At 43.2% G+C, this 26491-nt stretch overlaps 2 protein-coding genes across 53 annotated transcripts in view; one reads left to right on the top strand and one right to left on the bottom strand.

The window, feature by feature from the left end:
- Positions 1-914: 914 nt before the first annotated feature.
- Positions 915-15833, bottom strand: Ube2b (ubiquitin-conjugating enzyme E2B). 2 transcript variants are annotated; one of them, XM_087574631.1, is made up of 7 exons: positions 15737-15833; positions 15351-15419; positions 13084-13164; positions 10648-10673; positions 6879-6968; positions 3935-4023; positions 1316-2579 (listed from the first exon to the last, which is right to left on the bottom strand). In XM_087574631.1, the coding sequence occupies exons 1-7, from the start codon at positions 15793-15795 to the stop codon at positions 2451-2453; spliced, it is 543 nt and encodes a 180-aa protein (XP_087430757.1). In that variant the 5' UTR covers positions 15796-15833; the 3' UTR covers positions 1316-2450. The 2 variants fall into 2 exon arrangements, with proteins under 2 accessions (NP_112400.1, XP_087430757.1); NM_031138.2 differs by lacking the exon at positions 15737-15833 and having other exon boundaries at positions 915-2579; positions 15351-15495.
- A 95-nt stretch (positions 15834-15928) lies between these two features.
- The window catches only part of Cdkl3 (cyclin-dependent kinase-like 3), an 85645-nt gene continuing 75082 nt past the window's right edge, over positions 15929-26491 (top strand). For 17 of the 51 annotated variants that reach the window (XR_015630949.1, XR_015630957.1, XR_015630956.1 and 14 more), the window contains exons 1-2: positions 19459-19688; positions 20046-20225. Coding sequence is in view for 18 of the 51 variants with exons in the window: in XM_087574015.1 (XP_087430141.1) it covers positions 19668-19688; positions 20046-20225 (201 nt within the window). In the remaining 33 variants the exon portion in view is untranslated. Of the gene's footprint in view, positions 16170-19458; positions 19689-20042; positions 20226-26491 lie in introns of those variants that run through there. The other 34 variants (XR_015630951.1, XR_015630962.1, XR_015630974.1 and 31 more) reach the window with 6 other exon arrangements.

Raw genomic sequence — 26491 nt, forward strand, 5'->3', positions numbered from 1 at the left:
GCTTGAGGAGCTAGAGATTCAAGGGCATTTCCTGGATGGAAGGGGAAATAGTTGAGAAATAAGCCCTTTATATCAGAGAGCAGGAAATTTCTATACCCAGACTTTCTGACATGGGGTATGTGTATGAAGGTGGGAACTGATGACAAACAAAACTTTCCCACTGGACAGTGTGTGCAACTCTACCAAATCAAGTGAAACTCCCTTTACTGTTCCTGATGGTTCAGAGTTCAGACTACTCCAAAAGCCAGCTCATTTCCAAGCTGGCTGACCCAAGACCCCTCATCTCTCTGTACCTAGCTCCCTGATCTCTAATAGAACGGTGCCATGTGGGCTGCTCTCTGCCAGGCTGACCAAGAAAATGCATCTCAAGCACATACATCTAAATCCCGCGCATTTATCTCGACCTCGATGCCTTGCTTAGTTCTAGCTTCTCACTGTACAAATGTATCCAGAACAAAAAACGGATACTTCTGCATGGTAAAAATTTAGATCTGGTCCGCTACCGAACACAAAACAGGAGTGACTAATAGAATGTTTCTAAGGGCTTTCTCCAAGTCAGATGGGCCAGAGAGGTAGCAAAACTTAACAGCCGGTCCACCATCTGACAACTCTTTTAGCTGTTTATCAAGTACGTACTTGAAATGTTTGTTGTCAAATGGATGAGGAAAATAGCTAAGAATGAATATGGTGCTGACACACCCAGGATGTTGTTTAGTGAAATAGCTGAGCCCCTCTCCCAGGTACCGCTTATTTACTGTCAAGTCCCCGGAAGGAAGCTGTGGAGCTAAATAAATGGCAGAAGCATCACATGTCTCACCATGTCCCCCAAGTGGCCTAGAACTCACTATGTGTACCAGGCTTAGAACCACGATCCCCACAACTTCCCAAGGATACAAGCAGGTTAGGTGCCACCATTCTAAGCTTAATAAATTAATACTTTTATTTTAATTATGTAGTGTCTGTTTATGTGAATGCCAGTGTCTGATTTAGTGAGAAGCTTTGGATCCCCGGGGAGCTGGAGTTATGAGCAACTGTGAACTGTCTGAAGTGGGAACTGGGAACGGAGATTGGGGTCTTGCAGAAACAGCACATACCAGTAACTCATGAACCCCTTGGGATAACAACTCCTAAAGGAAAGTATCAGTTCTTATCCATCCCAGGTTTAAACTTTGCTTGTAAACAGAAGACATGGTCACTCTGCAACCCAATGTTCCAGCGGAGAGGCCACCAGAGCATGTCTCTAGGAGGGTGGTATGGATGACAAGAAACTCGGGCTCACTGCAATAGCTGTTTCAACTACTACAGAGACTACACAAGAGGTTCAACAGAATTTACTTGTATATTTTCCATTTTCTATACTACTTGAAGGCATAGGATAGCTTCGTCTTAGCTTTCTACAATACTGTGTTTTAAGTCTACCCAGTAAACTAAGAGGCAGTACAACTTGAATACAACTGAGGAGGTGAGAAGCAACTCGGCAGGCCCTGGTGCTCAACAGTTCCGGAATAAACAGGTAGCGCGCAGCCGCATTAAAAGGTAGTTTGCAAATATTCAAGTTACACCGAGATTCCTTCCAAACCTCTGCCTTGCTCAAACCAGCGCACCTGGCCACTGCTAACACCGCGGCACGGCATTTGGTGAATGGTGATGGTTTTACTTTCTTCTTAATCAAAAGCCTGTGGAGGTGCTGCCACGCAGCAGAGTAAGTCAGCTCTGCTCGAGGACGAGGTGCCAATTGTGAAGTCACAAAAGGTACAGTTTACATGAGAAACGCACATTAACAAGTGGCCCAAATACAGAGCTGGACAGAACCAGACCAGTAAGTCTATAGTTACTCAACTGAACTAACATAAGTACATTCAAAATAAAGCCGGAGATCAGAATAGGTTTTAGAATCAAATTTGCAGACTTTCTTGATAAAACAGAAGAGTGACCTTCTGCAGTTGGAAATGAGGCTCTCACCTGGCGAAGAGCAGAGACTTGGCAGTCCCTCCTGCACAGGTAAGGAAATAAGTGACAAAGTCTCTTGCACTGAAGTTATGTATTTTAACAGCTTTACATGTAATATTCATATATAAAAAACTTTAAGTGCTTTTCTCCAATTTAAAAATCTAAAGAATTCAAAAATAAGGCATTCAATATTTGAAAAAAGTACAGATTTACAAAATGTGTATATTCTGTCATGAAAACTCCACACCAACATTATACACTTGGAAAAAAATACAAACAGGATATATTACAAATTTATGCAGCAATAACTTAGTTCACACCATGCAATAAAAAGTACATTAATCAAGATACACAAGCTTTTGTAGGTTCTAAACTGAAGGACTTTTTCTTTTTTCTCTGCAGAATCCTTAAAACCCGTGGCACTTAAAACTTGCTAGCCTTCCTACTGGGAGGTAAATTATACACAACGACGATGGAAAGGTGGACAGACCAGGTGTCTATTATGAGTCATTCCAGCTCTGCTCAACAATGGCCGAAACCCTCTTCTCATACTCCCGTTTGTTTTCCTGATAAAGCTGTGCTGCTTGGCTATTGGCCGGACTGTTTGGATTCGGCTCATCCAACAGAGACTAGAAGACAGAGAGAAGAAAATGCTGCTCAGTTATATGCTATATTAACAGGACTCAGATGAGGACAAAAAAATTACACAGAACAGAATCGCAAAACCTTCTGAAATGGCATGAAGCAGGTTCCTGTGGCTAAAGGGCATAAGCTTCCAAAACAATTCCGAGTTCCCTTAAGACTTCCCATTTCAAGGAAATCAGCTGACAACACTCATCAGCATATAACAACTTCCTTGCCACGGAATGAGCAGCTAACTCTCGTTAAACTTTAACACCTGTTAAACACCTTAGTCATTTCATTTCATTTATTTTTTAGTGCTAGTATCCCGCCATCTCTCAGTTTTCTAAGACACGTTTTTTTCTGTGCAGCCCTGGCTGCCCTCAAACAGAGATCCGTCTGCCTCTGCTTTCCTATAGCTAGGATTAAAGGTGTGTGCCAGCACTGCCCACCTCCCAGACCCACGTTTTTTGTGGCTGAGGTGTGGGGCATGCTGGGTAAGTACTCCACTACTAACCACTGTCCCCCACATAGCAGGCAGGGAATACAATAGTACAGCTGTGAGATGGCCAGAGTGGGGAGGAAAGAACATGGTCATGAGCAAGCTAGGGTAATGGTCACTCTTCCATGTAGACCATTCCTAAATACATGAGACACGGGACCAGAGCTGCACTATGACAGTCGTGGGGATTGAGGACACACAGGGACTGGACAGATGGACAAAGGTAAGCAGGATAGACAGGTAGTGAAAATCAGAAATGAACAAGGTTCAGTGATGTAGTATGAAACACGACACTCCCCAGAGATAGGCAGAACAGTAAGGCCAAAAAACTCACAAAGACTGACATACATGAAACAGTTTGTTGGTTTTTTGCTCCTCTCAAATCAGCACAGCTACATCAGCCTCCCTAGACTCACAGACCAACAGTTACTGCCCCTCTTTCTCGAATGGAACAACAGGTACAGGTTCTTTGTACCTGGCAGTTCCTGGAGGTCCCTATGGCTTTCTAAGTAATTACTTTACTTCTTCCCAAGATACTACGTGGACACAAGTAAGCCTCACTTGTGAGAATATGGACACATGAGAAGGAAACAGGCCGTGATCAGGCACAGTGGCACATGCCTGTATCTGCAGCATTTGGGAAGAGAGACAGTCTTCCATGGGTTGGCCTGGGCAACAAGAGACCTCTGCCCTCCAAAACAAAACAAAACAAAACAAAAAAACAAGCTGTGGATTAGATCTTGTATGTCAACTACCAAGAGTGTGGTGTGGAGCAGTCGGGGTGTTGTCCAAGTCACGCATTAGTTACCATGAGTAACCAGTTCTACCCCACAGTTATGAAGAAGCTGTGATGCAGTTTACCTGAATTGAAGTTAAGATGGAGGAGACGTCGTACGTGGGGCTCCATCGGTTCTGCAGGATGTCTAAGCATATGCTGCCGTCAGCATACACTGCAAAACAGCACAGGTCGGTCACCAGCAGCTCACCCCACAGTAAGACCTCCTCAGCACACAGACTCCCGTCTTAGAGGGAACCTTGTTCTGAACGTGACATCTGCCTCACTACCCTGTGACACCTCTGGAAGGCTGAGGGAAATCTTTCTGAAGCACAGCATACATTCATTACCCCATTTTGGGTCTTAGGTTGTAGCTTAGTGGTAGCATTGCCTGCTTCACACGTGCAGGCCTGGGTCACTCCCCAGCAACCAAACCAAAACTACTCCACCTTTCTGAAGTCTCAAATAGAGATCCTAAAAACAGCTCACTGTTCTAGATGATTCCTAGATTATCACAAACACAGATATTTACTGGTAGGACTTTACTTTCACAACAGCATAATCTATGAGGCAAAAAAAAACCCCAAACTTCCTCGCGCTCCAAAAATCTGTGGCCCTCGTGTCTAGAGGTGCAGCTTGGTGGTGGAGCAGTTATAGTCATGGACAAAGTCCTGGGTTAGGGTTAGGTTCCCAGCGTCACAAAATAGTAAAGACACATTCAAGGAACATTATTAGTGTAGTCATCAAAAATGCCACCTATCACTGGGTTTGCCTTAGAAATAAGAAGCTTTTGTTATAGATAGGGTCTCACTATGTTGCCCTGGCTGGCCGGGAACTCATTATGTAGATCAGGCTAGACTTGAACTCACAGAGATTGGCCTGCCATTGCCTGTAAAGTTTAAAAATTATATTCGGTAGTTCCATATTTTGATTTTTAAAAATCATATAAACACCTTCACTTTGACTAAATGAGGTCATAGATATTTGTAAAATTAATGTCAAGGACTGGAGAGATGGCTCAGTGGTTAAGAGCACTGACTGGTCTTCCAGAGGTCCTGAGTTCAATTCCCAGCAACCACATGGTGGCTTAAACCATCTGTAATGGGGTCTGATGCCCTCTTTTGGTGTGTGTGAAGACAGTGACAGTGTACCCACACATAAAATAACTCTAAAAAAAACAAAAGTGTTTAAAAAAATTAATGTCAAAATATTTGCAGCTAAGACTGATGATGGCTGATATTGACCCTTATAATATACATCCCATCCCTAAAACCCCCAGCCATACAGAAGTCAACATTCATTGGAAAACTTTACCCCTTGGGCCAATGAGTAGGACTTCGTTCTTTGGGAAGAAATGTCATGCAGTCAAGGCCTGCTATGGAGCCTAGGGCGGCACTGAGCTCTAATCCTCCTGCTTCTTTCTATCTCTCAAGTGTTGTGATTATAGGCATGTTCCTCCTCTGGCAATATTGCCAAAATGAAAAACCCCAGAACCAGGATATTCTCCATAGAAACAGGATAGAGGGGAGACAGAGTGAGTGTGCATGCGTGCGTGTGTGTTTAAATCCGAGGGTCTCCTCTTTCCATCCCTATTACCCCTCTGGGAAGTTTTATCCTCCTGTCCTCACTTGTTCTCTGTGCTAACAGTTAACCTCAGTTCAGACCTTTTGACCTGAAAGTGTAAGTCATCCACTTCTTATCTTTCCTACAGAATCAAATGTCACACAGGCCAGAAGGGGGAAAAAAAAAAAACAAAACCCCACATTTGATAATTTTAAAGCTTTGAACTGGTTTTGATTTTTTTTTTTAGATGCCAAAAAGAAACTTGCATCTAAATGTCTATCAAGTGATCCACAGGTACACAGAATATACCTAGATAGTAAATTATTCATGCAGTAGAGACAAAGTACAGCTACAACTATCCCAACAGACAGACCCAGGGCTTACATAGGTGAAGTCAGTAAGGGCTTGTGCTCCAAGAGCCCATTGATACAAAGCACCTGGACCATTTGTTCTATCTCACAAGAGAAAATGAAGCTGGCCACATTCATACTTTTGCTGTGTCTGTGACTACACCCAGACTCTACTCAACTGGATAATTTTAATGCACTGTACTTTTGTAATATGGTGTAATTGTGTAATACAGTGGTGGAGCACACCTTCAACCCCAGTACTTGGGAGGTAGATAGATCTCTGAGTTCATGGCCAGCCTTGCCTACAAAGCAGGTTCCAAGACAGCCAGGGCTACACAGAGAAAGGCTGCCTTGAAAAGCCAACCAAGCAAACAACAAATCAACAGGAATGGGCAAGCACAATGGTGCACACATTATATATGAGTGTGTCAACCTGAGCCTGGGCGTGCAGCTCAGTTTGTAGAGTACATTTCTAGATTGATTCCTAGCACCATGGAAATTGGGCATGGGGGCACCTACCTGTAAGCACTCTGGAGATAGATGATCCTGAGTTCAAAGTCACCCTTGGATACATCAACCTGAAGGGTAGCCTGGCTATGAGAGTCCATCATTTATCTGTTTTACTCATTTGAGTGTATACACATATACATGTGTGCTCTAGTAACACATATGCAGGTCAGAGGACAACCTGCAGGAATTTGTTCTATCTTCTGAGCCCTGGGGACTGAACTCAGGCTGTCACACTTAGTGGGAAGGTACCTTTTTACCTACTGAGCCATTTTATTGTATGGGCTAGGGTCTCATGAAGGCCAGTCTGGCTTTAAAGTTGCTAAGTAGCTTGAATTCCTGACTACCCACCCCCTGGCTTGAATGTGTGGAAGTTTCAAATAAAATTTGTGTTCTTTAAGCAAATAAATGTTTATTACTTAAATTCAGATGTTAGTAAATTACTTTAATTCACGTTAAAATTCTACAGAACTGTAGCTAACATGGGCATGGAAGCGGCATTTGAAGGTCAGCCCTAACTGTAAGAATACGCTGTACCCAAGGGGAGGAACGAGCCCTCCAACCCTCATCCCATCTCTGACAGAGTCTAAGATAAGAGGCTGCTACTTACCATTTGGATGAAACATTTTGGATAAAAACCTAACGGTTGGTGGTTTATTTGGATATTCTTCAGAAAATTCTATTACTAGTTTAAAAGTACCTAAATAGAAAACAAACCAAAGTACAATAAAGGCAAACATTACTTTTAAATGTCTTCATTAAAAATTCTTAATTCCATATCAAGTTTTGCACAACCACACTGGTTAGCTTGAGAACTCTCATTTAGCATATAAAACATCTAACATACTTCTGTTGTGGACTATGAACAGGCAATCTGGCAAGAACTTGGAGGACAAGCCCTTTTGTGGACTACCGAGAACGTAGTACGTGGTAGCTGCCGTATCTGATGGACTGACTCACCAGTATGATGTGTACAGGCAGACAACACACCTGGGAAGTGTGAGGTCAGAGGTCAATTTTGTTTTGAAGTTCTTTCCTCCCACCTTTACCTGAGTTCTGAGAAATCAAACTCAAGATTGTCAGGGTTTGTGTGGGCAAGCTCCTTCACCCTCTGAGCCATCTCCCTACTCCCCATTGTCAGATTTTTGGAAGGCAACTGGGCCCTAGCTACTAATATTTTAAAAATACACACTTGAAGAACTAGAAAGTTGTTTATAGCTTAAAAGGAGTGTGCCAGAGGATTCTGAGAGCTGACTACCCCCTGACAAAGGACAACTTAGCAGTGAGCACTGATGGGAAAGGTAGTTTTATTTTTCATCTGAATCAGTTATGTAGCTCACATCTTCACTTCTCAGAGATTTGGAACACAATCTTCACTTTGTTACTTTCTATTGTTGCTATTAGTTGGAAACTTGGGGTTCGAGAGGTTAAAGACATAAGCTGAACAACTCTTAAGTCCTATTTTGCTATCTGCATACAGGTTAATAGAGGAAACAGACGGTTAACTACGATGCTATGCTGAGGATGGAAGGACAGCAGCCTTATGCTCGTCTTAAGCTCTTTGCTGACCTACACCTCCAGCCTGGATGTGTTTCAGGTTTACATTCTTATTTTTGCAATTATAGAAACAGCTGGCCTATACACAGTTTCAAGTAAGCACGTGAGGCATTGAGCTCTTTGTTCTCAGAACCACTTAGCAGTCTGAGTCCCACTATGGGTAAGAAGTGGATTCATGAAACGGAGAGGCACAGAGAACAACATACACTATGATTAACTCACCATGGCAACAGACACAAGAACTCCAAGAACCAGATAGAACCAAGTGGCAGAAAAGTTATGGAATAATTTTGTGGCCTGAATATTACCACTTTCTGATTTCCAAAACATTGACTTTAAAAATAGGATTTAATTAAAATAATGGTTGCAAAAATCTCTGAGATTCACACAGCTGAGATTTGTTAGCTCTTGTTTTCAGTACAGACTGCGTCCAATAACCTACTGGAACTTGTACCAGAAATCATTAGCTTGACAGCTGGGGACGCAGCTCAGTTACAGAACACTTGCATAGCAGATAGAAAGCCTGGGGTGGAAGCATAGGAAATATTGTAACCAACCCCAGCTACTCAGGCAGCTGAGACAAGATCTCAAGTCCTAGGCCACCTGAGCAACTCCACAGGACCTTGTCTCAAAATAAAGAAGAAAGGGGTTGGGCACTGGCAGCCCAGTGAAGAGTGCTAGCACTGGGACACCTGAGGTCACTCTCAGCTGTCAAAACAGAGTGCCTGCCTGAGAAAATTCTCAAATTTATTAAAAAGTAACCGAGCCTTACTATATAGTAACCTAATAATACACTTCAGAGACATGCTAAATAGCATACTAACGACTGGACAGTCACAAGGACACACTAGTCTGCACTTGTACTGTTCTCCTTCATGTTTGCTTTAAAGATGACAGCTGGGTTCTCTTATCTACATGCAATCTGTTACAATATGTTGTTTGGTTGACGTACAATATCAGAAGAAAATATGACCTCACAATATGTAACTGTAAAGAATTTTTACAGCCCTTTCAGATAACTAGACTGGTCTGATATTATACAAGCTTTTTTTTTTTTTTTTAAAGGTTTGTTGCATTGAAGCATTGGAGGGAAAAAAAAACCCCAAAAAACAAACAGAAAAAAATCAAAAATTAAAAAAAAAAAACAACAAAAAAAACCCCCACCTCTTTGTACTCAAATACAAGTTTAATGTAATTTAAAAAATATACAGAAATAAAAAACATGTAAAGTACAACAAAATTTAACTGCTGTACTTTAAAGTTTTGTCATTTTTTCTTCTCGGACAATGCTACAGACTAGACCCATGGCCATTCTAGGAACACACTCTACCACCCAGCTACTACCCTAGGCCTGTCAGTCATTCTTTCAAGAAAACATATTTCATGAAAAAAAACCAGCAGACTAAGCTCTGACTGACTCAGCTGTGGAATACTTCTGATATCCCTTCACCATGCAGAATATTAAGGAGCAGACTAAGAGGTCCAAATGTAGTGACATGGGCAATTTCAATAATTGTTAAGTCCTTTTAAACGCAAAGAACACAGCAACTGTCAGCACGGTGTGGGCCACAGTCTCAGCTTGTTCTTAGATGCTCAATTATTTAGGTAAGGATCTAGCTTAATTAGGCTGCTTTTATACCAGCAATGTCAAGGCCAACACAACACTGGTATCAAGGTCATATGATCTCAATAGGGGACTTAAGACATCCTGAAGAGTTTGGGAATGAATCACAACTGAGAAGTCCCAAGATAGTTAAAAAAAAAATTTGCTACAATCCATTCAGTAGCTCCTAGGATTCTTCATGCCTATCTTGAAATAAGGTGACAGTGTAGCATATATCCCCTACACGTGCATACATGTTTAAGAAGAAAGAAGATAGTCTTAGCACTTGGAAGGCAGAGGCAGGAGGATTTCTGTGAGTCTAGACCTACAGAAGGGGCTACAGTGAGAACCATCTCAAATGTATAGATGCTAGGTTATTCTACAGCATTTCTGTCTAAGACCTAAATCCAGACCAGCCTCATTATTCTTCAACAGGCACTTATTAGTCCAGAGTCCAAGCGGTAGGTACCACTTTCTTCTCAGGATTTCAGGTGGCCCCTCACAAATAGATCACAGTAATTATTCTTGTCAAATATGCTGACTAGATGAATTCTGAAGTCATTCTGACAATTACAGCAAAGCTGTTTAATTTTTTAAAATCCACTATAATTAGGGAAAATCTTTTAGTACCTGCTTAAAGCCAATTTAATAAACTTAATTGTGATTACAGATTAGAACCATTCTCCCATTTTCCTGGCTCCTGTCAGAGAGACCCAACTTGAGACGCAAATGACTGCACAGTGTTTCTGGGTGCTAAATGCTGAGTAGTGAAGCTACCGGTGACTACAGATTCAGGACTCAGGGATGCCTGGCAGTGGAGTGCTTGCCTAGAACACACTAAACTCTGGATTTGATCCCTAGCAGGAGGGAAAAGAAGAAATGAAAATTTTTATCATAAGACCCTTATCAATGCAGACAATAAAGCAAGGAAATACAATCACCCTCTTGGTATTAACTGAAGAGCAACCTCTATTAGGCCACCCAACTATAGCACAGACCCACTTAGACCTACAGCTGTAGAGGCAGCCCATGTCACAGAGGAAACTGGTGAGAGGTGACCAAGCTGATCTGCAAAAACAGATCCTCATAAACTCTTAATTTTTCACTTGCTTGCTTAGTATGCAAAGAGTTTACTAAGAGTAGAGCCTGTCTTCAAATAGTGTTAGAGCCTCTTACCAAAAAGCACCCTTTTAATATGTAGATAATAAGAATGACTTACCATCTTCAAAGGGTGTCCCTTCTGGTCTGAAAACAAAAAGAGCTCTGATTAAAACAAGTTTTTCCTTCTTTGTCTTCAGGGAGAGAAGGGTAAGTAAGCTGGGGAACCAGGAAGGACAGTGCTCACCCTGCTGCCTGAGAGCTGCGTAAACATCACCAGTCAGACTGCCAGACAGCCTTGGCTTAAACTCAGGCAGCACAAAGGCTCTCAATGATCAAGTTCTTTTTAAAAGGAAACTTGTCTATGATTTTCTTGAAAAAATAATATAGTACAGCCCAATGCACAGCCAACTGTGGTGGCAAATGCCTTTATTCCCAGCACTGGGAAGGAGGAGGCAGGTAGCTATCTTGAGTTTGAGGCCAGCCTGGGCTACAAGTGAGTTCCATGACTGCTAGAGGCTACACAGAGAAATCCTGTTTTCAAACCCAAAACCAACTAACAAACGAAAACCCAAGAGTGTGCAAGTGGGCATGCACCACACACTCGTGTATTCCCAGATACTCAGGAGGGAGTCAACGGTTGAGACTACCTAAGACGCACAGTATAAGGCCAGCCTGACTTGGCAAGACCACCTCAAACTACAATTTTAAAAAGGATGGTGCAACACATATACACAGAATAGAAAGGGAGGGGGTACCACAGCCCAGGCTGCCTGACCATGCAGCAATCCTCCTTCCTCAGACTCCTGAGTGCTAGGATTTATTAAGTATGAGTCAGTATACCTACCTATTTTGATTTTGAGATAAGATCTCATAAATAGCCCAGGTTGGCTTCTAAATTGTGATCCTTTTGTCTCAGCCTTCCAGAGGCTATGATTACAGATGATTGAAACCAGGACTTCAAGAATGTTAGGCAAGCACTTCCACAACTGAGCTAGCTACATTCCTAGTCCCCTACTACTTACAAATGTAGACTCCTATAAGACAGCTAACTGATTAAGAGTACTTGAGAAAATCCTCTTACAGGAGTTTGGTTCCCAGCACCCATGGCAGGCAGCTTACAACTTAAGGAGATTGGACACTGGCCTCTGGCTGGCTTCCATGGGCACCTGCTCTCTTGTACATGGATCCTTCAAACCCTGTTACCAATTACTGGGTTGACTGTAAAATGATACTATACCATAACTAGCTGTAGTGGAAAACTCCCATAATCCCATACCTACACAAACATACATAATCAAAATAAGTTTTAAATGAAAAAGGATGTACAGAGCTAGCAAGAATAGTTTAGCAGGAAGAACTACTCACCATACTATTTCTTGAACACATACGTGATGGAGGGAGAGAAATGACTACAGTTGTCATCTTACCTCTATATTGAGTGTTGTGGGTTATGGACACCTACTCACACAGTCAGTCAGTCAGCGAGTGTGTGCGCACACACACACAAACAAAAAATTAGAAAGGTATTAAGTATGGTGGCCCAAGCCTGTGTTCCCAGCACTGAGGATGTTGAGGCAAGAGGATCCTAAGTTTGAGAACAATCTGAAAAATGCATGGAGACCTTTTTTTGTTGTTTTTGTAAAACAGGGCCTCAGTAAGCAGCCTGGACCTTAACCTCCAAGTGCTGGATCAAAGGGGCCAAACCTTTGTCAAGAGTCCATCTCAATAAAATTTCACAGGTGCGAAGAGTGAAGCCCAGTGATGGAGCACTTGCCTACAATGTGTTAAGATGCTTGGATTCAACCCCAGCATCACCCAAAGTAAGATGCTTGGATTCAACCCCAGCATCACCCAAAGTAAAACTACCTTCCTTGTTCAATGGCTTCTCAGGGGGCTGTGCATATAGGATTTTTAGCTGAAATTCTTATCACAGCGAAGTTTTCAGTTCCTTTGGTTCCAAGTGTTTTTACGGCTCCAACAGTATGGGCATAAACTGCAAGTGCACAGCACATTTTATGAGTTGATTTCTCTCTTCTCCTTTATCACCCTACTTAATTTCAAGTATTTACTTCTTATTGTTGGGGATCAAGCCAGGGCCATACGCATGGCAGGCAAGCATTCTACCACTCAGCTTCACTCAATGCCTTTACACCCTAGATCATTTACCTGGAGTGACCGTAAAACCATACCATAGCTAGGTACAGTATCAAACTCCCACAATCCCAGCTACTCCTGAGGGCCTAAAGCAAGAGGATCACTGCAGCCCAGTTCAAAATCACCCCGATCAACACTGTAACACCTTGTCTCAAGGGAAAGAAACCAAATTAAACTTAACAGCAAGGAGCAGACCAATTTTATATAAATGTCCCAGACTCAATAAAATGTTTCAGGAGCTGGGTATACAGCTTAGTGATAGGAGCACAATAAGCACAGGAGGCCTATGGTTCTCAAAAAAGTGCCCCCTACCCCAACAAGTGAGCTTCGGATCCACCTCAGCCTCTTTCCTTGGTGCTTATATACTTACTTTTCCTAAGCAGTCGCTATTTCAACTCACCCAAATATAACTGCGTTCCACTGCATGATGTTGTTTTCAGATGGTGCACCACTGACCCCCACAGGTGGGTCCTCTTGCAATCTAGAAATCCAGAGTAGTCATTTTCAGAGTTGAACATAAAGGTCAGTGAGGTCAAATTCTACTGAACCTATTCTGAGAGACTGACTAGACTGACTTATTGTTGGAGCTGAAATGAGCTATGACTTAAAAGAATCAACCAGGTTAATATACTTACTAATACTACCAGTGATCTCTAAGCCCAAAGGACTAGGTGGTCATCCTTCTTCACACAGCAAGATTTAAGATATGATCTCTTGAAGAACTCTTGTTTCCAGACTGCCCTCTTGACCCATTACAAGTTTACAATTTTAGCAATGAAAAATATTTTAGAGAATCTGCAACTACCAGGTGGTAGTGGTGTGCATGCCTTTAGACCCAGCACTTTGGAGGCAGCCTGGTCTACAGAATGAATTCCAAAACAGTCAGGGCTACACAGAAAAACCCTGTCTCAAAAAACCAAAACCAAACACCAAAAACCAAAACCAAACCACACAAAAGCCTACAGTTTTTCTACCTTCATCATGCAAGGATCTCCAGTCCTAACACAAAATCGTAGGAAATCTCCATACACTAAATAACTGAAAAGCATATTCAGTTTAACTAGAAAGCGAACCACACTTTATGGTCTGTGCTTCAGACAGTGGCTTTCTCAAGTAGCCAGAAGCTCCAGCTAGCTTTCCAGCAGTCTCTCTTTTAAAGACACTGCTCTCAGGTCAACTCTACCTTAGGCCTTCATACAAAGTTTCATACAGCACTTTCAACAGACGTCATCATCAATTTCATGTAACCTCAAGATCCTTGGAAAACCACCAAAGGCACCTTGTACTCAATCGGGTACAGAAATTGCAAAAATGAACAAGAGATAATAATGGATGATGTATTAGCCATAATGGCAAGGTTTATTTGCATGCTACAGAGCCAATCAAATATAGTGACTTCAAGCCTTTTGCACCAACAAGGGCATCTCATCTGTCAGATCATAAAAAAAAAAAAAAAAAAAAAGCCTTCCACCATACAAAGTATGTCATGATTTTTAAGTGGACACTTAGCGATCAGTCCACATTAAAAAACAAACAAACAAACAAACAAACCAAAAACCTCAAGCAGATTATGCCACTAACAGGGCTGAGAGGAACGAACTTACTGCCTGATTCCTCAATTTTAAGTGGCTAAAATCAGCAACGAATTAAATGAAGCTGTCCAAGGCCCAAGACCTCCAAATGCCCCAGACAGGGCTTTATAAAGGCAAAGTCGAGCAGTTGCTTCCTGAGAGGCAAATCTAAGTTTTTATAGTACAGATCTGTCTCAATCACAGCGGGTCTGCCCAGAAAGAAAACTTAGAGGAGTATCTTGTCGCTGGATTTCAAGTTACGGTTGCTGCACTTGTACGTTTCCAAGGAGAGGTAAACAACTGGAAGAGGAAGGAGAGGTCATTTTCTTCCTTCAAGCCCCTTATTTCCTATAAACTCCTATTTTCCAAAAGGAGGCCCAGGTGGAGTATCAGATTAGCTCCAGTGTGACGGAAGGCATTTCCCAGGCCGGGGAGGCTATAGATAGGCCTTTATTCGGCAGCCAGATCTTAGTTCCAGAAGGCACTGGCAGCGGAGTGGCTAGCTCCAGGTCCAGGTTTCCCGAGCCAGTTCTCAAGGTCCTTCCAGGTGGGCGGGGGCAGATCGGGTTTCGGGGGATGGGCTAACCACCTCCGGACCTCGCGCAGCAGACCCCACCCTCACCACTGCAGAAAGGGAAAGAGATTTGGGACAGTATTCACCCCAACCCCGCTACAAATAGGAGACCACGGGGCCCTGTAACAAAGCTGGACTGGTCCTCCAGGCGAGGCCAGAACCTCAGGAAAAGCTCCCTAGCACCACCTGCGGAGGGGACACCGCAGGGTGCAGAGGCGGGAGGTGAAGCGTCTGCATTTGGCCTAGGTGGGCCTCTGGGACACCTAGGCCCAGCGATGGCTACCTTCCTACTTTTGGGGGGGGGGGAGGGCAGGTGGCTATAATACCGAACATCTTTACTCAAACAGAGGGAGGTATGAAGCGAGGGAGTAAGAGTCGCCGGTGAGCCGGGGCTGCCGTGGGTCCCGCAGGCCCACTGCCCCCCTCCTCAGGGTCACCGGGGGAGGATATCCCGGATCCCCGCCCTACAGTCCATAGCTTCGGGAAGAGGCCGTCATATTGGGCTAAGACGAGGGCCCTTACCGCTTGAAATCCCGCATGAGCCTCCTACGGGCCGGGGTCGACATGCTCCGCAGCTGCCCCGCGGTCAGTCTGAAAGAAAAGAGTCCCGTTCGGCCCCCCCACCCCCCGGCGCAGCGGCCGAATCACTGTGGGTCGCCGCCGCCACCGAGACTGCACAAACAACCCTGCAATGACGTCTCCCTCCGCCGCCTCCAGATCCCTCCGCCCTCCGCCAGTACCACCGCTGGGAGGAGGGGAGAGGGGGCGGGGCGAGCGGGCGCGCGCGCGACCCTGGAGGCGCAGGAGGCCGTCTTCGGGGCTTCTTGGCTGTGAGGAACTATGGAAGGTCCTCTCCGTGCCCAGGCTGGACACGGGCCGGCCCGACCGCGCCGGAGCCCACACGCTACCTTGCCTCGCTCCCCCCGTCGCTAGTTTCAAGTTCGGCCGGACGGGGAGAGAGGTGCATCCGGAGCCTGAGATTTCGGGGAGAGGAGGTGGGATGACGTCAGGTCACGTGACCGCTAGCGGCGTTGTCAACAATCCACCCCTGAGGGGGAGGGAGCGAAGTATCTAGAACCACGTGTGCCTGTGACGCCATCAGAACAAGTCACGTGACGGCCTAGCCTGGCTCTTGGTTTCAGGTCTCACAAAGCAGGTCCTTGAGTTTAAGGAGTTGACACCTCTAGTCATACATTATTCTTTTGGTCCCAAGTACTGGGACTTTGCATAAGGAGACATTGTGGAAGAAGCCACTTGGCGTTCTGAGTCTTTAAAACGGAACAAAAAAATCTGGACTTAATTCTGTTTCAAGTGGCTTAGCAACTCTGGCACGTGGGACAGGTACTGAAAGTGTGGCAAAGCCTTGTAATGAACAGCTTTGAATACTATGGTCCGTGCAAATCAGATGGGATTAAGGGCATTTGGATCAATTATAGCCTGTATGGGATTTCCATACTTAAAGTCTATACAGAAATGAGAGTGGAATAGATTGTCCAAGCCTTAAAGACTCCATCTATGGAGTCTTAGAATTGGAATCTGTGATTTTGCCTGCGGTGGGGAACAATTGTATTTCTCAAGAAACGAGTGGGTGTGATTTTTAGGGCATATCAATGGGCTGCTGGTTGTCAAAGAAACCTACCAAAATGATTCAGATCGGGGGAGAGATCATGCAGACATGGGTGGGAGTTATATCTCGAGTCTGAGGTAACTTAGTACAAGCTTTGTACAATAGCAAAGAGGGGCCAAACGGACCGGAAGTGCTCTCTCTGTGTGTGTGTGTGTGTGTGGGGTGATTCTCAGCAGGTTCAGTAGCCTTCACACACACACACACACACACACACACACACACACACACACACACACACAGACACACCGCCCCGCAAGCTCCTGGAATTCCCAATCTCAGCTTCTAGCACTGATGTTAGTTCTAGGGACCCGAACGGTGGAGTAGATGCGGAATTCTTTAGCTCTAGAAGGGAAAAGAGCATGAGAATCTACTGCTCCACTCCTTCCTATATACATAGTTCCTTGAAACCAGGAGGGGTTAGCCTTTTCCACTATCCTTATCCCCCCATTCTTCAAACAATTCTCATGATTTAAAATGACCTTGAGAACCCAGCGTCTTGGTGCATCCTGCTAATCCCATCATTCCGAAAGTGGAAAGGATCAGGAGTGTAAGGCTAGCCTCAGTGAATCGAGATGTTAACCACTCTGGGCAGCCTGAGAGTCTCATCCCTCCCCGCCAAAAAGTAACCTTGAGGATTGTCAGGTATGTCTGTGTATTGCTAGCCGCTGCTGTGTCCTCACAATGTGACTAAGCTAAAAGTTAAGTATTCTTACCTTTACGTTTCTTCTTTTTGAGGTATTCAGTAGAACTCCAGGGCCTTACGTAGCCCTGTAAAATTTTACTGAGGATGCAGTGCACAGGCTCAACTCCAGCACTAGGTAGGCGGAGACTGGAGGCCTAGAGGCCTGCACATTCCACAGCACCTAGAGCACGGAGAGACTTTGTCTTGGGGGAAGAAAGGTCTCTTTAAATCCCCTAGGATGGACTTCAACTCCTCTTTGAGTAGCTGGGATAGGCAACAAGTGCCTGGCTTTTTTCTTCCCGCCCAGCCATACCAATCTTAATCTTCCTCATGGTCAAGAAAGAAGACAAATGTGTGTGGGAATATATAAAGTAAAATGGTTAAGAAACTTTAAAAAAAAACTCATTGTGTCGATTATCTAGCAATTTATTACTTTTAAAAATGGACCAGATAGGTTTTTATCCAAAATGAAATGTTTTGATACATTGAATGTGCTTCCCAAAAGTATTAGAAGTCAGAATGTTAACAAATTCACACAATTTCCTGGCCAGGCGGCTTGCTGGAAGCCTACAACTGCAGTCTTAGAACTATAATTTCACTTGTCAAAACAGGGTATGTGTAGCTCAGGCTGGTCTGGAACTTGCTATGTAGACCAATCTGGCCTCAATCTCACATAGCTCTGTCTCTCTTCTGAGCACTGGGATTGTGAATTAATTTGTGATGGCAAGGACTCACTAATTCATGCTTTCCTCCTTGCATATATTTAGTTCATAACAAATACTGAATAAACATACAGTATTGTAAGACTTAACTATGACATTCTTATTTATAGAGAAATGAAGAAAAATCCAAACCAAGTACCCATCCTCCTTATTCTCAAGCTCCAAAGCCCAGCTCTAGCAGTTAGTGGCAAAATTTTAAATACTTCTCAACTGTTTTTTTTTTTTTTTTTTTTTGGTTCTTTTTTTCGGAACTGGGGACCGAACCCAGGGCCTTGCGCTTCCTAGGCAAGCGCTCTACCACTGAGCTAAATCCCCAACCCCCCCCCCTTTTTTTTTAAGCAAACTAGTTTCTTTTTTTTTTTTTAAAGCTTTATTCATTTATTATATATAAGTACACTGTAGTTGTCTTCAGATACACCAGAAGAGGGCATCGGATCTCTTTACAGATGGTTGTGAGCCACCATGTGGTTGCTGGGAATTGAACTCAGGACCTCTGGAAGAGCAATCAGTGCTCTTAACCGCTGAGCCATCTCTCCAGCCCAACTAGTTTCTTTTTTACACTACTTAGCACATTTCTTGTGCACATATTTATTTGTGTGTATAGGTCACAAGACAACTTGGAGGAGTTGGTTTTCTTTCCACTATGTAGGTCCTAGAGATTGAACTCAACTATTGAGGTTTCGTGGCCTTTTTCTACTGAGCCATCTCATTGACTAGTTGTGCACTACAGTTAAATCAAGATCTCTAAAAAAAAAAAAAAAAAAAAAAAAAAAATGGAGCCCTTTAAAAAGTTCTGCGGGTTATTTAAATACATTCCGAGGCGCCCTTGTACATTCAGTCTGTGGCAGAGTCCAGTGAATTACTTATTTTCCTAAAAAGTTTTGCGTTTCACACGTGGTGAGAAAACTTTAAAAGGGCTGCTAGGGCTGGTGGTTATGGTGGCGCACTGCACAGCACTCTAAGCAGACAGATGAGCTCTTGGGAATTTGAGGCCAACCTGGTGGTATACATGGTGAGTCCTACTATGTATGGAGCTACATAGTAGACCTTGTCTCAAAACAAACAAACAGACAAAAAGATTACTAGTAATTGGAAAACAGTAATTGAAAACTGAAAATGTGTACAGAATTGGTGTTAGAAATAAGTCAGGGGAGTAGTGAATGCTGAGTATGTAGCTTACCACTGAGCTAAGTAAGCCCTCTACCCAAGAACCATCTTGTCCCCAGTTTAAGGATTATGTCGACTTTGTGGTCGAAATTGGGTGTATGGAATATTTATGCAGCATTGGCAAACTGTAGCCCCATAAGTCTTCCTTAGATCAGTTATCTCATATCCGGGCACAAGTAAGGGACCAGTAATTACGCAGGTGACAAAACGCTCTCTTGCTGGGCGAACACCTAAAGGGCTGCTATAAAATGCCCCGTTCTCCCTCATCCCCACCACCACCTGCAAGCACGCGGGCTTCCTATGTCCCGCCCCCATCCTGCTGCATCTATCTTCCGCTTCGTGTCACTTTCCCTTCCGGGTTAGGACCCCAGCGATTTCCAGTCTTGCGTACTGTGCTCCGAACGCCTCAGGTCCCGCCCCCACCCGGTTGCCAGGGCATCCGGCTGCCCGGAGCGGGCAAGGTCGGCCAGGACTGGAGGTGTGGTGTCCCGCGTCCGGCTGGGACTTCCACGCAGCCGGGCCGGCGGGACTACAGGATGGGCTGAGGCGGCGGCGATTCTCAGGACGAGGTCCACAGCGCGGCGAGACGGGCCACTCGGGTTGGGGCTGCACAGACTGTGTTTGAGAAGAGGGCAGGACGTATGGGTGACTGTAGTGCTGAGGTGGGGGTCCCCACGCTTGTTGGACCGTGGTCTCTAACAAGGCACCCGCAGTGTTTGTTGGTGGGACTTTTTAAGCTTGACTTCTATTGTTTCTGAAAGGGGACCTCGTATTCTAAATCCCTCAATCCCCGTCTCCATAAAATGCTAGATTAATGAAGGACCTCCTGTGTTCTGTTGAAAGTGGGAGCTTCTCCGACAATTTTAAGAGTACCCACAAACAGCCTCTGCTGTAGCTGTCACTCCTAGTTTTTGTTCCTGTATCCGAAAGTAGGGGATTATTAACTCTATGCATTATCCAGCTTGTATAATTCAAAGTGTGAACGTTTAACATTTTCTTTCTTTATTTCTGTGAAGTAGAAGCCAGGCTTGAAAATGGAGATGTATGAAACCCTTGGAAAAGTAGGAGAGGGAAGTTATGGAACGGTCATGAAATGCAAGCATAAGGATACTGGGCGGATAGTGGCCATTAAGATATTCTATGAGAAACCAGAAAAATCTGTCAACAAAATTGCAACGAGAGAAATAAAGTTTCTAAAGGTTTGCTTCTTTTGCCTTTTATTATATATTTTTTAATTGTTTTTCCATTGGGACCTATCTTGCTATGCAGCCCAGGCTTTATTTTTTATCAGTGCTAAGATTTACAGGCCTACATTGAAACACCCATCTTTTTTTTTTTTTTCCTTATTTGTGTAAGTCAAAAGAGAAATTGTTATGGGATAAAAATAAAATGTTTGAATATTTCCATTAACAGATATACTAAGACCTGTCATAGAGAAACCCTCATTGTCTACAGTCTGTACTTTTTTTTTATTGATTTAAGATTTGTGTGCTTGTATATAACAGAATTATGCTAATATTGTGAAATCACTCAAACTATGCAAGGATAATACTTAATAAGGATGACTGCTTTGTACGAGGAATTGTGGGAAAAGCTAATGGTAGAAAGAAGGAAGGTGGTACACACCTTTAATTCTGGTACTTGGGAGGCCGAGACAAGAGGTAGAACTCAGTCTCTGAGTTCAAGGCCAGTGTGGTCAACAGAGTGAGTTCTAGGACAACCAAGGCTGTTAGACAGAGAAACCCTGTGTTGGAAAAGAAGTGTTCCTTAATGGCATAACTGCACAGGAGGGTATATTAAAATAACTCTGAATATGAGTGGTTCACGCTGGGCCAGAGAGATGGCTCTGTGATTAAAAGCACTTACTACTCTTGTAGAAGACTAGAGTCTTTCCCAGCACCCACATCAGCAGGTTCACAACTGCCTGTAACTTCATCTCCCAGGGATCCTATACCCACTTCTGGTTTTCAGGGACACCTGCAGGCATGTGCACACAATCACATACCCACACAGGTTTTTTTTATTCATTTGTTGTTTATTTAATGGTTAATATTAAATTCCACAAATTCCTGTTTGATGGGGAAAGTTTTTTGTTGTTTTGGCTTTTGTTTTTGTTTTAAACAGAAAATAGGGTATGCACTTGTCCTTGAATGAGTAGGATGAGTGGAGATACTGAGTTCCAGGTTAGGGGAACAGCATTAAGGTCAGAAAGACTAAAGCAGGAAAGAGCAAGAATGGAAAGAAAAAGAACAGAATGCTTGCCTATGAGTTTCCTGTATAGAATTAAAAAGGGATGTGATTGGTGTAGTGATTTGGAAACAGATTTTAAAGTGTTTTAGGCTAAGAAGTCAAAACTTGGTTTGGGAACTTGAGATGTTAGGTTGGGAGAGTGCTTGTCAAGCATGCCTGAGGCCCAAGGTTTGATTTCTGCCAGTACTGTATAAAACTGAGAGTATGTGATCCTGTTACCATCTGGGATACATGACAGCCTGTCTCAAAAGCACAGACTTTTTTTTTTTTTTTTTTTTTTTTTTTTTAAGAGATGGAGAGAGGGTTCTGGAGAGATGGCTCAGTGGTTAAGAGCACTGACTGCTCTTCCAGAGATTCTGAGTTCAATTCCTAGCAACCACATGGTGGCTCACAACCATCTGTAATAAGATCCGATGCTCTCTGCTGGTGTATCTGAAGACAGCTTCAGTGTAGTCTTATACATTAAATACATCTTTAAAAAAAGAGAGAGAGAGAGATGGAGAGTGAAAATTTTAATTGATATTTTAATTAAGCAGTGGTCTGTAGAATGTATTAGACTGAAACCTAAGGGCTCCAGTATTGCTGCTAATATCAGGAATGCCTTTTTTAGAATTCAGCAGTATAAACAGACACAAAGTTAAAGTGATACACTGCAGATCACATAGCAGAGTGTAGAGGAACAGAGAAGGAGTCAGAGATGCCCTGGAGTCCAGAGAACACTACAGCTCACGTGAGTCGGAAGAGAGGTTGAGAATTAGTTCCGTTTTTGAATTGTGACTTGGAGGTGACAGGGATATGTAACTGAAGGCTTTAGGCTCTTACAAACAGCAACAGAATCGGGGGCTCAAGGCATTGCAGGTGTGCTAGTCTAAGCCAAAGAGCTGAGGAGGGAAAAAAGAATGTGAACCGTTCTGTGGAGCGTCCTCCGCTAGAGGCAAACTAAGGTGGGGGGGGGAATCAAATACAGTCTAGTGCATTAGTTTCTTACCTCGAGGCCGAAGTCTACATTTTCTATGTATGATGAAGATCACAGCTATTCCTGCTGTCTTTATCTGGTACAAAAGAAGTGTTTTTCTTCTTTTTATCTGTATTAGATGATAGAAATTAAGTTGCTTCTACCTTCTTTTTTTTTTCTTTTCTTTTTTTTTTTTTTTTTGGAGCTGGGGACCAAACCCAGGCAAGCGCTCTACCACTGAGCTAAATCCTCAACCCCTTCAAGTTGCTTCTAACCAGAATACTGTGCTAGTACCTGTAGACAGAACTGCTCTATACTGGACTGTATGAAGGAAAAATTAAGAGCTAATTATAATTTTGTACTACAAGAGACACCAGTCCCTGCCTGATGAAATGAAACAACACTATTAGGCAATTGGTGCTCCTTAAGTGAAAAATAAAATTAGGAGATAATTAGTAGTCTAGGAAGAGTCCTAGCTAGAAACTGAAACTGAGGGGAAAAAAGCCTCAAATACAAATTTTCTAGTCACTGGAATCTAGGTGCATTAAGGTTTCTTACCATGAGACTGGAGTCTAGGTAAACTTCTGAGCATCCCGCCTCCACCTCTCTTGAACTGAGATTACATGCAGCTCCACGTCTGCTTTGCTTTAATTTTTAAATTGCATTTATTGTGTGCGTTCATACACATCAACAGCACAGGGTAACTTGCAAAAATTGGAAGGCTCTCAAGGGTTGAACTCAGGCTGTCACACTTGACAGCAAGTGCCTTTACCCCTTGAGCCATCCAGCCACCCAGTTTTATGTGGCCCTAGGGACCTAACCCAGTGCTTTGTGCATGCTAGACAGCGTTCTACCAGCGGAGGGGCAGCTCCAGCCCCTATGTAATAATTTTCATAAAACTAGCCAAGAGCGACAAGGACACTGAGGTAAACCCGAAAACATATTTTTTTTGTTATAAATGCACGCAAGTAGCTTACTTATTTGAGTCAGGGTCTAACTGTATCCCTGGATGCTTTGGAATTTGCTGTGTAGATTGGCTGCCCTCAGACTCACTGAGTGCTGAGGTTAAAGGTGTGTGGTACCATGTCCCGTAGATGCAAATTATTTTAAGATACTTTTTTTCTTTGGTTGTTTGTTTTCTAAGAGTCTCACTATGTAGCCCTTTGTGGAACAGACTAACCTCTATTTTACAGAGAGAGAGCTGCCTCATGAGTGCTGGGAGTAAAGGCATGTGACACCATTAGAAAGACACTTTAAACTACACTCACTGACTCCATGTGGCCAGGCCCAACTGCTTTCCATCTCTCCCTACCTTTCTTCCCTTAAAACATTTCTAGACTGAAAATAACTTCACTTCGTGTGTATGGGTGCTTTGCCTGCATGTATGTCTTGGTATCATATTCATGAGTGCCCACAAAGGACAGAAGGACAGAAGGGGATGTCGTATTCCCTGGAACTGGAGTTGCAGATGGCTGTGAGCCTACAGCTTTAGACCAAACAGAGCCCGAGGGACTAGTGAGCTGACTCAGAGTTAGAGCATTTGCTGTTCTTTGAGAGGACCTGGATCCGATTCCTAGAACCCATATGCAAGAATCTGATTTCTTCTTCTGACCTCCCTGGGCATCAGACATGAACCTGGTGTATGGACATAGATGCAAGCAAAATAGTGAATTTTACACATAAAATAGTCAGTAAATCTAAAAGAACCAGAGTCCTCTGGAAGAGCAGCCAGGGCTCTGACATCTGCTTCATCTCCCCGGGCCCTTCCTTTTCTTTACACGAAGTCCAGGTTAGCCTAAAACTCAACGTGTAGCCCAGGCTAGATCAGACTCTTCCTCATTCTGCCTCAGCTGTGGAGTCCCACTATTTTCAATGTAACATAATCTAGTAAGAGATTTCTTACGTCTGTTAATATTCTTAACCTAATATAATTACCCAAATAACTCAATTTTAACTAAATTTTAGAATCTCATTAAACTACCAATAGAGCAGTTAGAATATATCTGTGGGGATGTTGTCTAGTAATAGAGAAAAATCTAATGAAGATTTAAAAATGAACTTTTCTGCTGTTTCTCTCTGTATCCCTGGCTGTCCTGGAAACTCATTTTGTTGACCAGGCTTGCCTTGAACTCAGAGCTCTGCCTGCCTCTGCCTCACAATCTCAGGGGTCAAATGCTACCACCCCTGACTCAATTGTTTTGTTTTTAAAATAAAGGCTAAGGTCTGGAGATGTGGCTTGTGTGTTAGGAACACTTGTCCTTGCAGAAGACTGGATTCGATTCCCAGCACCCATATGGTAGCTCACGACCACTTGCAACTTCAGCCTCAACAGTGCATGCACACGCACAGACGTACACGCAGAGCAGACCGGAAGCTAACAGTTTTCCCTCGGCAGACCATTCCTGTGGTGTTCCCAAGTCACCCTCCACTGTCTCCTCTGCTGTCAGGATTTCAGTGCTGAGCGTCACACTGGGGCTCCTTGCTAAACATGGAAACTGAGAGCAAAAAGGAGGAAGGAATCTGGCATCGTATTTTGGCACAGTTTTCTACTAGTCATGTTTCAAGGATTTTAGTCTCTGTTAGTCACAAGAAAGTAGAAAACTTGACATTGTGCCACTGGAGTTAAAGCAATATAAAAACATTACAGTTTGCTAGTGAAAATAATACTAAAAATACGCTCACTTTTATCCAAGTTAGTATTTTTAATTTTAAAAATGATTAAATATTTCAGGATTGATTGTAGTAAGGATACTAGATTGAAAAAATAGAATAAACTACATAAATGTTAAGTTTCATTTGTTATGCTGATACATAGCAATTTTTGACATTTTAAAATTAAAATTTAAAAGCATTTATTTCTGTATATGTTAATGTGGAATATATGTGTATATGTTTAGGCATACTGTGTACCTGGAGGTCAGAGGGCCATACTCTTCTTACCCCATCTTACTGTTTTTGGAACAGAATCTCTTACTAACACGGAGCTCGCTGACTAAGCTAGACCGGCTGAGCAATGAGCCCCCTTCCATCTTCCCATCCCCACCCTATTCAGCGCTAGTTACAGGTGCCCACTGCCATGACTGGCTTACCTGTGGTTGCAAGCACTGTTTCCACTAAGCCATCCTCCCAATTCCTTAAAATTATTTTTTGACCCATGTTCCTACCAGTACCAAAAGGATTTTTTTGTTGTTTTTAAAATAAAATTTCGATTGTATTAAGTAAGTGTCTCACTGTGTTGCCCAGGCTGGCCTCAGATTCATCTTCCTGTTTCAGCTTCCCAAGTAGCTTAAACAAAGGGTGTTTTGTTGTTTAGTAGAACTGTAGGACAAACAATAAAAATACCATAAATACTTGTATATTTATGTCATTTCTCGTGTTTGCAGGTATTTTAAACATTTTATACTCTTTATCAAGTAGATTCATAAATGACCCCTAGAACTTATGGTTTAACCTGAGTTTAAGACCAAAATTAAGAGAATAAGTTGTGTAAAAATATAGCACATCTTAATGATGTTGGAGGCCAGGCTTGGGCCGGAGAGATGGCTCAGTGGTTAAGAGCCTTCGTTCTTGTAGAAGTTCCAGGTTTGGCTCTCAGCACCCACATGGTGGTTCACAACCATCCTTGAATCCAGTTCCAGGAGATCTAACATCACCCTCTTCTGATCTCTGGAGGCTCCAGACATACACGGTGTGCATACATACATGCAGACCAATACTCAGACATAAAGAATGTGAAAGGCCATGTTCGTGTGAAAACACGAGGACACCTTAGTGGCCAGGTACAGCCCAGCTAGCATGTGAGAAGATCCCAGGTTCAGTTTCCAGAAAACAAAGCAGCCCACGTTGAAGGTGGTGGCTCATATGGCTCACATTTGGAATCCCAGCACTCAGAGGCTGGGACAGAAAGGTTGCCAATCCTGAGTTAGGTGGTCTCCCCATAGCAAGCCCTCATCTCTAAAAATCATCTCTAAAATCAAAATAACCAACATGAAACAAGGTGCACTTCATTATCAGTTTTTGTTTTGTTTGAGACTGGGTCTCACAGTGTAGCTCTGCCTAGCCTGGAAATCCCTATGTTGACCAGGTTGGCACTGAACTCATGAAGATTGGCCTCCCTCTGCCTCTCAAGGGCCGGGATTAAAAGCCCATGCCACCATGCCCAACTCATAAAGTCTTTTTAAATGTCATGCATTAAGTACAAACAAAAAGATAGCGAGACATTTCTCATTGCATTGTGGCACACTATTTCTAAATTAATAA

The sequence above is a fragment of the Rattus norvegicus genome, chromosome 10 (assembly GCF_021556685.1).
Source record: "Rattus norvegicus strain SHRSP/BbbUtx chromosome 10, alternate assembly SHRSP_T2T, whole genome shotgun sequence".
NCBI lineage: Eukaryota > Metazoa > Chordata > Mammalia > Rodentia > Muridae > Rattus > Rattus norvegicus.

Excerpts from the sequence above, each read along its gene's own strand:
- Ube2b (XM_087574631.1), bottom strand. The coding sequence starts at position 15,795 with ATGCACCTCTCTCCCCGTCCGGCCGAACTTGAAACTAGCGACGGGGGG. Across the intron at positions 15,420-15,736 it reads GACGGGGGGAGCGAGGCAAG|ACTGACCGCGGGGCAGCTGC; the intron begins GTAGCGTGTGGG and ends CTTTTCTTTCAG. Across the intron at positions 4,024-6,878 it reads CAAAATGTTTCATCCAAATG|TGTATGCTGACGGCAGCATA; the intron begins GTAAGTAGCAGC and ends GCTGTTTTGCAG.